Source organism: Notechis scutatus, chromosome Z (assembly GCF_049901735.1).
Source record: "Notechis scutatus isolate UNSWTSFEM ecotype Mainland chromosome Z, rNotScu1.2, whole genome shotgun sequence".
NCBI lineage: Eukaryota > Metazoa > Chordata > Lepidosauria > Squamata > Elapidae > Notechis > Notechis scutatus.
Genome location: NC_142025.1, coordinates 116,427,094 through 116,444,264, shown reverse-complemented (window position 1 = coordinate 116,444,264; position 17,171 = coordinate 116,427,094). Strand labels below are relative to the sequence as shown.

The window sequence follows — 17,171 nt, the reverse complement described above, 5'->3', positions numbered from 1 at the left end:
ATAAAAAAAATCACTAGTTAGGTTGTGTTCTAGTTGATGGACTTTCAATCATAATATTGGAGTCAGTTACTTGTTTTTTGTATTAGCGTTCATACAATTAAGTCAGAAGCTCTACAAATTCCCCATCTTCTCCTACCATGAACTCCCTTATAAATTTATTTATGAAGATTCTCAGTCATCCTTGTCATGGTTGTCCCAAGAAGTTTCTGGACTGAACTGGATCAGAACTGAAAAGCTTCTTGGATGAGAAGCAAAATGTCTTCAAGGAAAAATAAAGAAAGCCCAGTTGCCTCTTGAAAAAGAGGGACTTCCCTTCAAATTTTTTGCCATTATAATTATCCCCAAACTGGAAGAAAAAAATATACTTAAAGTACAGAGTAGTTAATTTTTACTTTGCAAAGGAAATGAAAGTAGGCTGTACAATCAAACTCCTCTCTGATCTCCAAATCTTTCATCCAAAATAATAAAATACCACAAAATGTGTACCTGCTCAAAATCTTTGTGCCAAACAATGAAATGTTCATGAATCACAAATGTGTTTCCTGCAAGTGTTTTAGGTTCCATCTTTCCAATTTTCACTTTATGGTAGGAGTTGTTTGGAAACATGACCACATTTGTAATATCAAATCCAGAAAGCACTTCTCCATGGTGGTTGATGGACACAGTTTCTCCAAGTGAATTATTGAACGAAAGGCCTTGAAGGAACCCATGAAGCTAAATAAAAAGCAGAGGAAAGAAATAAGAGGAAAGAATGGATTACATCTAGAATTTTAACAGTTAATTTTAAGTAGGATTATCACTAAACCATCACAGGTTGAAGATGTCACAGTTATGGGCTTCTATGAGAGAAACAAACATTGGTATATAGTACCATATTGACATACTTTTGGCTTGTAATGGATGCCACCTGTTTCAAAAAAAATTCCTACCAGTTTGCAGAGCTTGCTTCGCGTGCACATGCACACGGCTTAAACACTGCCCTTTGTATCAATGCTGGTGAGCTGTGCAGGAACACCTAACACTTTGCATGAGCATAAAGGCCTCAGAGACTGCCCTCTGTATCCAACACTGGTGAGATGTGCTGTTTTTTTTTTAGTTCAGCTGAGACATGGCAATCCATTCTGCCACGCAAATCAGATGAGCTAATAAACAACAGAATATAGGAGGGGTAGGAGAGGTAAGAGCGGGGGGTGGGGACCAGCCAGAGGTGGTATTTGACAGTTCCCTGAACCAGTCAAAATTTTCACTACCAGTCTGCCAAAACCAGGCCACTACCTGTTCTGACCAAGGTTTCCCAAGCCCGTAATTAAGCACTCACTTAGTTAAAACAAATCTTGTTTTATTTCAGCGCTGGGGATTATTTTCATTCCCAGCTGGTAATGAGTCCCAAACAGTTCCTTCGAGATAAGCACCCACCTTTCTGTCCTTTGAATTGCTGCCAAAAGCTAGAGTGCCAAATCAATTATTAAAAACCAACCTAAGTACAAAGTACAGAGATTCAAGGATTAATCTGAACAGAACGAACAACTTTGCTTCCAGCAAAGGTTTTGTCACCTTTGCCTGTCTTTTATACCTTATGAGAGGGGCAATCACCTCCCAGCCTTACTCCCGAGTTGCACCTTTTTTTCAGCTCCTCTGCCCTTCTAGCAACTCTGTGCACACACACACTGGGAAGAACCTGGAAGAGCAACCAGGATGATTAGGGGACTGGAGGCTAAAACATACAATGAACGGTTGCAGGAACTGGGCATGACTAGTCTAGTGAAGAGAAGGACCAGGGAGACAGGATATTTGAGGGGCTGCCCCAGAGAGGAAAGGATCAAGCTATTTTTTAAAGTGCCTGTAAGCCAGACAAGGAATAATGGATGGAAACTGAACAAGGAAAGATTTAACCTGGAAATAAGGAGAAACTTTCTGACAGTGAGAACAATCAACCAATGGAACAGAAGTTGCATTTAGAAGTTGTGGGAGCTTCATCACTGGAGGTTTTCAAGAAGAGATTGAACTGTCATTTGTCAGAAATGGTGTAGGGTCTCCCACTTGGGTGGGGGGTTTGATTAGATGACCTATAAAGTCCCTTCCCTGCAACAGGTTCCCCTGGGTCCTCTGCCTTGATGCTGCCAGTGGGCAGCACCCCACTCCCAGATGGTCCTGGCTCTGTCTGTGCATCAGATGCAGGACCCTTGTCCAAGTCCTCTTCAAATTCCCAAACTGGTCCCCATTCTTCCCCCTGTCTGATTCCACTGCCATCTGAACAGGCTGCCAGCGAACCACAACACTACCTCTTCGCTAGGGATGGGATGCTGCTGGTATTACAACCGGTTCAGTGATCGCGCACTGTGCATGCGTGAAGAGCAATGCAAAAATCTTTACCTGCTATGTTATTTTGGGGGAATAAGAAAGCTGAGAGTGGCAATCCGTTGTTCTGTGCTGATCAACTGGGATGATAAAAGTCAGTAGCGCAGAGGCAGGTACCTGGGCAGGCCCACACAATCATCACAGCACACCAGATCGAACAATCCGTTGTTCTGTGCTAATCAACTGGGATGATAAAAGTCAGTACAGTGCAGAGGCAGGTACCTGGGCAGGCCCACACAATCATCACAGCACATCGGATTGCTCCCAGCTGATCTTTGGAGCTAGAGGTTTGCCTGAACTGGTACGAACCAGCAGAATCCCACACCTCCTCTTTGCTAATTTGAGCAAGAGGAAGAAACTGAGAATAACTTTACATGTTACTAATCTGCTCCTGCCAATGAAGGACTTTGATTCACAAGTTATTACCTTCCAGGTGTCTTGACCTTGAAGTTCATCCCTTCTATTCTCTTTTACTCTTTTGTATTTAGACTTAAATGAGTTCATGCCATGAACAGCATGAAATACAGCATAGACTGCATTGTAGATACTGTAGCTATGGCCTGTCATTTCAAATAAATGCTGGGGAAGGGTGTTCAGTTCCTCTCTTCCAGTACATGCTTCATCATTTTTTACTTGGTTATTCCTCTCTGAAAAGATGCAGTCAAAGCCTTGTTCCCAGAGCTTTTTCAACAAGCTATCTCGTTGGGTCTGGAATGGTTTAAGGGCCCCGAGAAATTCATTGAACCCTGGCAGTTCGTTGGAGTGAATAGCAAAGGAAATTGCTCCATCAAACAATTGCAGATCTGAGGGTCGGTGAAGGCTTGTTAATGTTAAATCCATTTGAGCTGTTAGAATCCACATTTTTCCATATATTTTCGGAGCATAGGCATATTTAAGGAACATAAACAGAAGCATTGCTGTGGTGCTTTCCCCATAGAAGAGGAATGTATTGATTTTGGTGTCCATCAAAAATACATATATCCTTTCCACTATTGTGTTTTGAAATATAGAAAAAAATGCTTGTTTAGGAAATCTCTCCACGAAGGCAGAGCAGATCCTATTCTCAGAAAGAAGTGGATCCAGGGCTTGGAGGAAATTGTCTCCACTCTCATCATCCAGAATTATAAGGCCAACCCAGGTCCATCCAAAATGCTTCAGCAAATGGATAATCCCCACAATCTGAAGGCTTTCATTGGGAGCCATGCGGTAAAAGGAAGCAGCCATCTTTGATTCATGCTTCTTGGGAGCAAATGAGCCATAAGCGAGCTATAATAAATTGAGCAGAATGTCTAGGGAGATTCTTAGTCATCCAGGTCATGGTTATCCCAAAGGTGATTTTTCAAGAGGCAAATGGACTTTCTTGTTTTTGGTTGAAGACATTTCACTTCTTTTCCAACAAGCTTCCTCAGCTCTGATTGGATGGTGGGGAATGGAAGGATTTATATCCTTTGCAGACAGCTGGTCATTTGCATTCTTTTGGGGACTTGTTGAGGGCACTTAGAGATTTACCTGTGTCCTCAGGGTCACTTGAATAGTGCAAATGGATGTGGAGTCTTCTTGGAACTGCTGAAAGTCTGGGTTGTAGACTGGAGATAGATGATGCCATATTCCTCCCCCTGTGTTGAGGGAAGGCTGTTCAGTTTTGACATAGATGGCCTGTTTGACCCCTCTTTTAAACCAGAGATCCTCTCAGTCCAAAATGGGACTTTGCTATCTTCAAAAGAGTGGCCTTTGTCTTTCAAATGTAGATGAACTGCTGACTCTTGCCCTGATGGGTTTATTCTCCTATGTTGTACCATGAGGTTATGAAGTGGTTGTTTTGTTTCCCCAGTGTATAAATCTGCACAGCTCACTTCATTTTACTGTATATATCACATTGTTCAGGTTATATGCTATATGAAAACAAACCCATCAGGACAAGATTCAGCATTTCATCTGCATTTAAAGAAAATACCACTCATTTGAAGACAGCAAAGTTCAATTTCAGACAGAGAGGAGAGCTGATTTGAAAGGGGGATCAAAATGGCCATCTATGTCAAAATTGAACAGCACTCTATCAACGGTTGCCTCTTGAAAAAGCACCTTTGGGACAATAAATTGTGCAGTTGGTTCTAATAGTTGGGATGTCTCAACTAACTTGAGAAATACATTTTTAAAGAACATTCAGATTTTTCCAAGCTATTTTCTTAGGTAGGCTTCCATTTTTAATTCTATACACAATGTTGAGGTAATTCCCCGTTAGGAGAATGAGCGCATACAGAGAGACGTATTTGAGAGTAGTGTTTGAATAATACACATACAGCACACAGATACACAGTACAGTAAATGTAGGTTTTTACTTCCAGACAGTTTAAGCAAAGCTCAAGATAAGCAGTCCAAAATCATTCACAGGTAAAATCAGTCAGTTTTCATCCAGGGATAATCCAAATATCAAATTCCAGTGTCAAAAACAGTTCAGTATCAGACTTACATTAAATCCAGTAGTCAATTAGAAGAAATGGAGCAACAGCAATACTTTCCAACAGAAGGAAACAGAGATACACTCAGACTCTCTTCTGAGACTCAGACTAAACAACCCAGGTTTCTGGCTCCATCTTATGGCTATTTGAGAAACCACACCCAATTGCATGCTCTTGCATTCCCTTAAAGATATAGTACTAAAATGTTTGTCCTGGTTTATATATTTCTAACCCAAATACCTGTTAGATGACTTATATTCCTAACACACAACCTTAACCATTATGATTGCTATGAACTAAATGCAAAACAAATGGAATGCTGCCTCACTTAATTTTGTTAAATATATGCCCTGTCTTTCTTCAGGTGCATAAGAGGATGTACAAAACACTCTGAACAACCCCATAGGCTTGACTGGGAGATACTGATAGATACATCCATGGTTGAGGGTGAACTTAGCTCTCAGCTTCTGCCCCCATTTTCGAATATCAACTTTTAACACACTATTTTCCAGTGCAATGCATCAAATATAGCTTAAATCCAACTCTGAAATGTCATTGGACTCTCTTAATGCATCATTAAAACCTAATCTACTGAAAAAGATTTTTTTTCCTATTTCCTTCAATTTTACCATATATAGATGGGTTGTTATAAATTGCAATACCTATATCTTACCTGTGGGATTTTATAAGGACTTATGATATCTGACATGAAGAATGAGATATCAGCACCAAATCCTCCAATAATGGCCACAATGAGATTCTCCTTGATATCACATTTGTAGTTGGCAACCAACTGATCTGATCGGAAGAGCAGCTCCAAAGTGGAAAGGTAAGTAAGCCGGGCATCAAAATAGTTGTCAGAGATGAAAAATCCCAGAGTAACATTAGACAAGAGTCTTGGATTTGAGTTGATCTGTTTCACAGCAAATGCCAAACTCAGGGAATGCTGATACAACTTTAAAACGGCTCTGAAAATGTATTTGGGGATAAGTGAAACAGAGATGGATTGATGCAAGTAGAATACATTTGGTGAAGTTAAGAGTAACAATATGAATTTTGCACATTGTGATAGACATTACATTGTGATAGGCAAAGACCAGTGAGGAACATTTGATACATCATGAAACATGTCTACAATGGGACTAGCTTGCAGAAAAAGATAATATGATGTGGAAATAAACTTTAGACTAAAACACAGACAGATTATTACATTTCTTATTGTTAATAATACAAGGTCCAGTTGAAGCCTGATTGGATTCTCTGAGATAATTCCTATGCGTAGGAATGAAATCTCTGACTTTGTAACCATGCATAGATTTTTCCAAGATGCAAGATGACCTCTGCAGCAGGAGAGAGCAAAGGTGATTCATAAATATTCTATTGGCAATCTTTGGTGTGGAAAATGAGAACCTGGTGGCACAGCGGAATTTGAGTACAAGAAAGGAACTGGAGGTTCCAGGGCAGAAATGTGGTTAAGCACTACCCAAATGGCACTGCTCTGTACTTGCAATATTGTCAAGAAGGTGTTTGGTAATTTTATGCAAGGGCTGATTCAACAACCAATCAGTCACTATCATGCCCAAAACCAGATCTATTGCCATATTCATGAAAAGATTCCCCTGTTAACAAACTATTGTACTATTGTATAAGATTTTATAGTTTAGTCAATCTAGCCATAGAAAAATATGCAATAATAAAAATGGTGGTCCTTAAGATTCCAAAAGAATCTTTTAGGGTTTCGCTAAAAAAAATCTATGCTTTGGAAACTGTGATTAGGAATAAGGCTGGTAAAAACGTAGTGTGGATCCTTGTAATATTCTCTGCTTAATTTACGAAACACGCTTGAAACTCTTTTGAGTTTTGCAGTCTTAAAAGCACATGCAGAAATCAAGGAAAAGATAATTTCTTACAGAGGTGGCATAAATGACTTCTGTGAAGGATGCTCTTCAAAGAAATGTTCCTCCAGTACATATACAATCTGAGCTGTGATTCCACCAATGACGAGATTTCCTGGTTGATACCATTCATGAAGGATAGGAAAGAAATTACTTCTGGGGCAAGATGAGGCATCTATCTGGAACTTCATGTTAACCAGCAACCACAGTATGACCATTACTCTCAACATTTTCTCTAGAGGAGGCTTACTTGCACCTCTCCACTTCATTTGGTGAGCCTATTTTCCATCAGGTACAAAATCTAGGAAGACGTTAGGCAAATGCACATAATGATATCAGTTTTCTCATGCAATTGGTTGACATCAAAGCATACTTTGATGGACAAGGATACTCCAATCAATGGAAATCAACAGCAAAATTTAAAGGGAGAAGATCCTGCCTGCCTCTTTTCCTTCAACTACAGGTTTTATAACCTCTTCCAGTCAGACTTTTGAGTAATTTCTCAATATCTTGGGGAAAGCTGCTGGAGCTGGGTCATAAATTATCAATTATAGTCATTTCACTTAATTGTCAATAGTTACCTCTGCAAAATGGTAGGTTTAGAGCTATTATCTTGTTTCCAAGTTATATCATTTGAGACAACCATCCTCTTACTTTTTTAATAATATACTACATAAAAGACATATATATATGATTATTTCTCTACACTTAATCATTACCCATGGGATTCTTCCAAAACCAAATAATTTGTCTGAAATATCTATGTTTTCCAAAGATATCTCTGTAGGAAATCATTGAGCACAATAAAACTCAAAGGAGCCTTTGGGGGTAATGCTCTAGGAATTCCTTATTATTTTGAAAAACTTGTTGATATGAAATGCAATATTAGTCCATGGGAGATACATTGGTTATTCTGATTGATTTTTCACTTGTGTTTTTTTTCTTGAAGATTCACCCCAACTTTCCTCCAAGAGCATGAAGGAGAGTTTGTGATGCTCCCTATTAGAATGAATTTTATTAAGTCCGCCAATAAGCTTTAAGATGGTTTCCTTGATCCTTAGAAAAGCATGAATAATCCTGTAAATTCAGCATACACTACAAAAATACAGAGCGTTCATCCACCCAGTTCCTTTGTTCCCCAATGAGGTGGTGATTTTTTAACTTTCTTTTAACCTCAAAATAACCTGTTGCAAATATTTTCCAGTGAACTTTCTTTCTAAAAATAAAATATTTCATTTAATATATCTGAGGTCAGTGAAATAAAGAACCAGATTGTTGGGGGCAATATGCTGATGTTGTAAACCACTTAGACCAGGGCTGTTAAACTTGGGGCCCACGTGTTGGATGCGTCATGCACTGGCCATGCCCACACTTGATTTAGCAAAGGGGGGAAAAGTCCCAATATCTCACGTGATGCTGCTGTAACAATGTAGGTTTGGCACCCCTGACTTAGAGACTGCTGTAAAGCTCTATGAAACAATATAATCTGTAAGGCTAAGTGCTATTGCTATTTTAATATCTTTCATCTCAAAATCCCCATATATTCTTAAGATAAAACATATTTGTCACAACATCAAGCAGTATGTCCATTCTCAAACACTTTCTTTATAAATCTCAATGATCAACTATTGGATCAAACAATGATCAAACTATATGAAATCTTCCTTTTTATCAGTCCACTCTTCTTCATAATACGGATTTGCTTTGAAGTTCTTACTTTGGAGATTTGCAATTCTTTTCTCTTCCAGACTGCATTAAATAGTGAAAGCCATGAGAACAAAGGCATTTGAAGATTCTTTTTTGACTTCTGATTGTACAAATGGGGAATGGTTTATAAATCCTCTATGAATAGAGAGAACAATGTATATTTACATTATAAATTTACATGCTACTTCTGTTAGGAAGACTGGAAGCACATTCGTTATAAAGTTTTCATTTTTTTCCTCCTGTTTTTTTTTCTTCTTTTCCACTTCATGATGATAAGATCCAATGTCAACCTTCAAGATTTCTTTCCTTTACTTTATATCTTTCGGCTGTCATAAGTAACAGGGGGAGGAGGGGTGAAATAGTTATGGGAAGCGAGATGGAGGTTTGAGAGAATAAACTGTATAAGTTGGGGGGGGGGGAGTTTCTTGTTTATGCTTCTTTCCTATGCTATGCGCAAGCACACCTCTTCATCAAAATAGGCCAAGGTCAATGGACAGAAGCCTCATCACCACCTGAAGATGCCCACATGATGTTACATACAAATTTTAATTGGATCGACAGTTTGAACTAGTGTGGGTGGGAACGTTGCCATCACTTTGTATATGTGATTTTTGCGCTCAGTTCCTCAGATTCAGAATTCCTTTGATGCTACCACTTGATTTCCAGCAAAAGATACCTTTTCTCTAATTAATGGAGTCTAAGTGTTTCTTTCTTGGATTTTGAATGGAGCACCAGCTGACACCCAAAGTATTTTACCCAGATATTAGATCATTGTTTAAAGTTAGTGAACTTGAAAGAAGATCTGTTATTTTATTGGTTTGTCAGATTGCCAGGCTTCTAGGCATTCTCTAGCATTTTTGAACCAGGCTTGGTCTAGGATAATCAGAGTTTCCCAGTGGAAAGGGTTTTCATCATGTCACCTAACTCCTAGTAGGTGTTCATGGCAGTGGTGGAATTCAAATTTTTTTACTACTGGTTCTGTGGGTGTGGCTTATTTGGTGGGTCTGGCTTGGTGGTCATGTGACTGAGTGGGTATGGCTTGGTGGTCATGTGACTAGGTGGGTGTGGCCAACTCAACGTCACTCACATCAAGGGGTGCCTCACCTGACCCCTCCCCTCCCAGCCATTCCTTGTCACCCAGTCTCAACTTATCTATAGTTCTGTAAAAATGTTGTTCACCTTTTTTGACTTTATTATCTGCATACTATAGATGTACTTTCATGGACCACTGAAAGGAGAAAATTTATTTATTTATTTATTTTATTTATTTATTTATTTATTTGATTTGCCAATTGTTTACAAGATAATAAGTATAAGTGTATACATAGTTGTGAATACATGAAATGGGTACATATAAGAAAAATAAAAGAAGAATAAGAGAAACAATAGGACAGGGACGGTAGGCATGTTGGTGCGCTTATGCACGCCCCCTACAGACCTCTTAGGAAAGGGGTGAGGTCAATAGTAGACAGTCTAAGGTTAAAGTTTTTGGGGTTTGGGGAAGAAACTACAGAGTCGGGTAGAGTATTCCAGACATTGACCACTCTATTGCTGAAGTCGTATTTCCTGCAATCAAGTTTGGTGCAGTTAACTTTGAGTTTGTATCTATTGTGTGCTCTTGTGTTGTTATGGTTGAAGCTGAAGTATTCATTGACAGGTAGGACATTGCAATGTATGATGTTATATACCATGCTTAAATCAGACCGAAGAGTGCGTAATTCAAGGTTTTCTAGTTCTAGAATTTCAAGTCTGGTGGCATAAGGTATTCTACAACGAGTAGAGGAGTGGAGAACTCTTCTTGTGAAATATTTCTGGACTTTCTCAATTGTGCTAATATCAGATACGTAATGTGGGTTCCAGACTGATGAACTGTATTCGAGTATTGGTCTAGCAAATGTTTTGTATGCTCTGGTTAGTAGTGTGATATTACCAGAGAAAAAGCTACGTAGGATTAGGTTAACAACTCTTAATGCCTTTTTGGCTATGTAGTTGCAGTGGGCTCTAGCACTTAGATCATTAGAGGTAAGTATTCCAAGGTCCTTTACAGAGCTTGGGTCATCAACAAGATCTTGACTATTCAGCTTGTATTTTATTTTCTGATTTTTTTGCCAATATGGAAGACAGAGCATTTATTTGTTGAGATTTGAAGTTGCCATTTGTTTGACCATTCTGATACATAGTCAAGATCTTTTTGTAGGGTAGCAGTATTGTCTGTGGTATTGAACAGCTTTACATCATCAGCAAAAAGAATGCAATTGCTCTTAATATGATCACAGAGGTCATTTATGTAGAATATGAAGAGAGTTGGTCCTAGAACACTGCCTTGGGGGACACCACTATTGACAGGTACAGAATTTGATAGGACGCTCCCAATTTTGACCATTTGTTGTCTGTTTGCCAGGAATGCTTCTATCCAGTTATGCAGTTGTCCAGAGATACCATAGGATTTTATTTTTAGGAGTAGTTTGTCGTGTACCACTGAATCAAAGGCTTTACAGAAGTCTATGTAGATTGCGTCTATTGCTTTGCCCTGGTCGAGTTGTGTCGTCCATATGTTTTTGCAGTGTAAGAGTTGCAGATTACAGGATAGTTTTTTTCTGAAACCAAATTGTTTATTGGAGAGTAGGTTGTTTGTCTCTAAGTGGAGGATGATGGATTGGTTAATAATTGATTCCATGACTTTACAGGTGACGCAGCATAAGGAGATTGGTCTGTAATTTTCAACTAGGCTTGGGTCTCCCTTTTTGAAGATGGGGATGACTGTGGCTTGTGACCATAGGTTAGGCAAGGAGCTGGTCCTGAAAGATTTTTCAAAGATTATGCTTAGAGGTTTGGCTATGGCAGTGGATAGCTTTTTTAAGAAGTAGGCACATATTCCATCCGGTCCAATAGATAGAGATGGTTTTAGATTGCGTAGTGCTTTTTCAACATTGTCTTCTGTAAAATCGATATGTATTAGATCATTGTTGTTATCTGTGGTACGGCTAGGAAATACTGGGCATGATCCATTGCTGTTTACAAATACTGAGCCGAAGAATGTGTTAAAGATGTTGGCTTTAATGGTGTCGTCGTTGCAGTCTTTACCATCAGGTCCTATCAGGGGTGGGAATGGACCTTGAGTCTTTTAGTTTGTTGTTTACAAAATTGTAAAAAGCACGGGTGGAATTGGTGCTTAGAAGGTTTTCCTCTTGTTTAATGTGATAATTGGTGCATTCGGTCTTTATCTGGTGGCATAAATTTTTGTATCGGCTTTTGAAATTGGCAACGTGACAAGATTTGTTTTTCCGCCAGAGTGATCTCTTTTTGGATTGAAGTTTCCTTATTGTTATGGGTAATCTGCTTTTTTGTTTTGTTTTGGGAGTTGTTGTTGTACATATAGTTTGATGACTCTTTTGACTTCAAGTAAAAATATGTTGTAATGGTCTTCAACAGTATTGCATCCAGTGAATAGAGATTGCCAATCAAGGGATGAGAGATTGTTGTCTATAAGATCATAGTTGCCTTTTTTGAAGTTACAATTGGGGATTACATCATTGTGGTGATTTTTGTGTGGGCGTATGTTGAGACAAAAGTCAGTCATATTGTGGTCACTGCTGGAAAAGGGTTCTTTAGTTTGTATTCCGTAAATTAAATTCAAACTATTTCAGAAGATGAGATCGAGGCAGTTGTTTAGTCTAGTGTTGTTGGTTACTAGTTGTTCCAGTCCCAGATTTGTAATAGCATTGTAGAAGGTTGTGTGTATGATTTCAGTTGTACATTCATTTAGGGTCCAGTCTATATGAGGTAGATTGAAATCACCAAGAAAGATAAAAGGGTATGGGCAGGATGCAGCCCATGTTAGTAATGTATTTAGCTTGTTTACATGTTCGATGTCATAATCAGATGCTCTGTAACATAGTAAGAATCGAATTGTGATATTTAAGGATAGTTCACAGATGATGGTCTCAGGAAGAGCAAGCTCCTGGGTAACTTGGATATTTTTTAGATGTAAGGACTTTTTATAGAAAAGAATTATCTTCTTTTCAAATAAGATGGTTTATTTGTTTCTTCTAGAAAAGATATTTTATGTCACTGCATCCTATGTTTTGTTTGTGTGTGTTAAAAAATTAATAAAGTTTGTTTAAAAAAAAACATTTACCCAAAAAGATGAAATATGTAACAATTCATATCATAACTGCGGCCAGATTAGCGTTCGCCCAGTGTTGGAAATCACCCTATACACCTACAGAACAAATGGTCATCCAGAAAATATGTGATTGTGCAGAAATGGATAAATTAACTATAGCACTTAAAAACAAAGAGCCTTCAACATTTTACGATAATTGGAACTCTTGGTATAATTGGTTAGTCCAGAGATAAACTGCTTAATGGAAAATGGGTAATTTAAGCATAGATATTGATAAGATGTGTGTATTCAAATTAAGGTAGGAGAATTGGATCTTGCAGACTGTCAAAAAGGATATTGTCTGTTTTTAAACGTATCTTTTTCTTTCTTTCTTTTTCTCTTTCTCTTTCTTTGTTTCTTTCTTTCTTTTACATCTCTTCTTCTCTTCTCTTTCCGGTTCGTAAGACCGAGTGTTCTTTTTTTGTTTTTTGTTTCCCTTTTGTGTATGTAATGTCGATAGGTTTTTAATTGTAAATTTAATAAAATTTATTTATATATATATATATATATAAAGCATGGGCTTCCTTAGGTCCCCAGTGCCAGGGGGACTGCTTATCCAAGAGTCTATGCAGAGGCTCTGCAATGGAAGCTTTGTGTGGCAAAAATGAAGCATAAAAGTTAAGAAGTCCTAAAAAGGCCCGGAGCTCAGTTTTGTTAGTTGGTGTGGGTGCCTCGTGAATAGCCTTTACTTTGGATTCGATTGGGTGAATACCAGAGGCGTCAATTCTGTATCCCAAAAATTCTACCTGAGGGGTGGCAATAGTGCACTTCTCTTTCTTTAACTTAAGACCATGCTTCCTGAAATGATCGAGGACTCACCTGACTCTTTGCAGTAACTGAGACTTGCCAGGGGCAGATATTAAAATGTCATCAAAATACGAAATTATGCCTGGAAATCCTTGAAGAAGTCTTTTCATGAAAAATTGGAAAATTCCTGGGGCCACACTTACGCCAAATTGCAGGCACCTACATTTAAAAGCACCCCTTTGCATTACAATAGTTTGTAGTTCAGCAGCTGTGTTATCAACAGGGAACTGTTGATAGGCCTGTGACATGTCTAATTTCACGAAAATGGTTCCTGGCTCAAAAGAATGTAGTAGGTGCTGGATAACAGGGACTGGATAAGCACTGATTTGTAAATATTTATTCAATGAGGTCTTGTAATCAGCGCAGATTCTTAAGCTACCATCTTTCTTCAGGGGTGTCACTATAGGGGTTTCCCATTTTGTGAAGTCCACAGGCTCTAATACACCCTGTTTAATTAATTTGTCAAGCTCCATGTCTAATTTGGGGTGGATTGTAAAAGGTACCCTTTGAGGCTTTAAACGGATTGGTACTGCCAGAGGGTCCAAGTTGAAAGATATTGGGGTTCCTGAGGAGCCCACCCCCTCGCTGAACACATCAACATAGTCATTAACAAGGTGTCCACTTCAGCATTCTCAATAGAGTGGATTCCACTTATATGGAGGCCAAGGGCAGGGAACCAGTCTAACCGCAACAGGCTAGGGAAGGCATCATCCACTACCACTAAAGGCAAGTGACCTTTAAAATTTTGAAATTATATAAAAAACTTGCCTTTTCCGATGACTGGGATGGTTCTGCCTTGGTAGTCATGTAGGGTTAACTGGCAGCCGTGAAGCCTCTTCTTAGACATTCTGGGAAGTAGTTGTTTCAAGGTGCTCCATGAGATGATGGACAGTGCTGAGCCTGTGTCAACCTCCATCCTGCAAGGTTTCCCTTCTATGGAAACAAAAACACTGATTTTGTTAGAGCCTTTGTTAGTCAGCTTGGCTTGATAGCGGGTTAAGCAGTCTTCAATTTGTTTTTGGAAATGCTGAGTTGTCTGAGGCTTTGGGGCAAAAGTCTTTCCTGCTTGACAGATCCTGGCTAAATGACCCTTCCTCTGGCATTTTAGACAAATGGCATTCCTGAACTTGCAGGATGCCCTGAGGTGGTTTCCCCCACAGCTTAGACAAATGGGCTGAGACCGTGGAGGTTGATTGGGGGTTGGCCTGTTCTCCCTTTGACTGGTTTTTTGCTGCCTGAGGTGATTTACATCATTAGCCTCTTCATAGCCTTCTTCTGTGGAGGCTTCATCGTAATGGATGGCTGAGCTGCTCTGGCTAATTGGATTTTCCTGAATTTCTGCTGCTGAAAGTGTTGATAGTTCAGCAGCTTGAGACTCTTCAATTGCTAATTTAAGGGTTAAATCCCCTTTAGCCAACAGACGCCTTTGTAGCCTTAAATCCCTGACTCCATAAATTAGTTGGTCTAATAACATGTCCTCCAGATAATCTCTAAACCCACAGTGCAAGGCAGCTGTTCTTGGGTAGCCATGTACCCACTAATAGTCTCTCCCTCAGCCTGAATCCGTCTTCTAAAAGCATGATGCCTGGCAATTCAGGATGGCTTAGGGGAATAGTGGTTAGAAAGAATTTCCTGCAATTCTTCCCATGGAACAGTCTTAATTGAACATGGAGCCAATAATGCCGTAGCAGTGTCAAACATTGTGGCTCCGCAAAAACTTAAAAAGTAGGACTTTTTCCTATAGTCAGAAATGTCAGCAAGGTCTATGGCATCTAGGAAACAGTCAAATCGGTTTCTGTAGGATTCCCATGTTTCTGCTGATGGTCTGAAAGGTGGGAACACAGGGTTTGAAGTCATCTCGACTCAGCGGTGCCGGATCTTCCAAGGAAAGTTGAAATTCGCGCTCGCGAATAGTGACAGTAAGCTCTTAAAGTGACATACAGTTCAGTAGTGACTTCGGCTCTTTTTGTAGTGACTTGGCTCAGCGATTTTTTGCCCCGTTGCCTCTTATATGTATCCCGCCCTCATCACCAGTGTTGTAGAGCAGCGGAATAACCTGAGGTGAACACGGAGCGAACTTCAGCTTTTACTTTATTGTAACAATAAAGGGTTGCCGTGGCTGCCGCGCTAACAAGGCAGCCAGCTGGCAGACAACAGCTGATGCCGTTTGACAGCTCCCTTTTATAGCCAGCTGTCAAATGGCATCAGCCAATAGGAACGGTCTGTGTTCCCACTGGAAACATGGACCAGAGTGAAGACTTCAGCTCAGTCTTTTCCGAACGCTATAATAATAATAATAATAATAATAATAATAATAATAATAATAATAATAATAATAATAATAATAATAATAATAATAAGTAATCATATAATAACAGTATTTTCTCCACATGATATTAATACTTAATTGTTAATACTAAATCATATTAATAATAACCATATAATAAACCCTCATGGTAAAATTAATCCTTCTCTTATAATTTTAAATGTTATAACTTCTGTTTCTGTTAGTTAACCATTGATAAAACTAATTCCATGTTTCAAAATATTCTGCATCTTCCTTCTCTTTAATTTCAAGTGTTAATCTATCCATTTCTGCACATTCTAGTCTTTTTTTATTATTATGTTTTCTTCTATAGGCATCTCCACACCTTTCCAATGTTGTGCAAATACAATTCTAGCCACTGTTAACACGTGTAATATTATATACATGGTTCATTTATTATATTTTTCTGGTATGATACCCAACAGAAATATTTCTGGTTTTAAATCTATATGTTCCTTTATCATTTTTTCTATCCAAGTATGTGTTTTTGTCCAGTATGTCTTAGTTTTTGGGCACGTTCACCACATGTGGTCGTACGAGCCCAGAATCTGATTACACTTCCAACATTTAGCTGACATATCTTTAAACATTTTGGCTAATCTTGCCGGTGGACCTTTGTTGAGGTAATTCCCTGTTAGGAGAATGGTGCATACAGTGAGATGTATAGAGAATAGTGTTTGAATAATACACACACTGCATACAGATACACTGTACAGTAAATGTAGGGTTTTACTTTCAATAAAGGTTTAAGCCAAGTTCAAAATAGGCAGTCCAAAGCCATTCACAGGTTAAATCAGTCAGTTTTCAATCCAGGGATAATCCAGTAACAAAGTCCAGTGTCAAAAACAGTTCAGTATCAGACACATCAAATCCAGTAATATCAGTCAATTAGAAGAAATGGAGGAACGGCAATACTTTCCAACCGCAGGAAACAGAGATACACTCACAACTCTCTTCTGAGACTAAGGCTAAGACAACCCAAGTTTCTGGCTCCATCTTATGGCCGTTTGAGAAACCACACCTAATTACAGTTTTGCATTTTTTTAAAGATACAGTTTTAAAATGTTTATCCTGGTTTATATATTTCTAACCCAAATACCTGTTAGGTGACTTATATTCCTAACATTCTCCCCTTTTGGGTAAGACAATATATACAACCTTACATTCTAAGTCCATAATCTTCACAGATAGCTTTATGCTTTATAGAGCCTTGGGCCTTTGTAAAATGATCTGCTATATTGTTTTCTAACATACAGTATTCTAGCTTAATCATTTTACTTTGCACATGTTGTCTCACATTTAAATATCTTAAATCTGTGTGTTTCGTTCTTGTTTTAACAGCAATATTTGAAGCCATCTGAATTGCTGATTGGTTGTCTTCGTAAACAACAATAGAATCTGTTATATTAATTCCCATATCAATTAATAATTGCTTATACAAAACTAAATCTGTA

At 38.6% G+C, this 17,171-nt stretch overlaps 1 protein-coding gene across 1 annotated transcript; it reads right to left on the bottom strand.

Annotated features, from left to right (window-relative positions):
- Positions 1–423: 423 nt before the first annotated feature.
- On the bottom strand, positions 424–3,582 carry LOC148129172 (vomeronasal type-2 receptor 116-like). The gene is made up of 2 exons (XM_087947384.1): positions 2,785–3,582; positions 424–714 (listed from the first exon to the last, which is right to left on the bottom strand). The coding sequence occupies exons 1-2, from the start codon at positions 3,580–3,582 to the stop codon at positions 424–426; spliced, it is 1,089 nt and encodes a 362-aa protein (XP_087803510.1).
- Between the last annotated feature and the right edge of the window lie 13,589 nt (positions 3,583–17,171).

Bases quoted from the DNA above. Each gene is read 5' to 3' on its own strand.
- LOC148129172 (XM_087947384.1), bottom strand. From the start codon at position 3,582: ATGGCTGCTTCCTTTTACCGCATGGCTCCCAATGAAAGCCTTCAGATT. The intron at 715-2,784 runs GTAATAACTTGT...CTTTTTATTTAG, and splicing joins AAGGTCAAGACACCTGGAAG to CTTCATGGGTTCCTTCAAGG.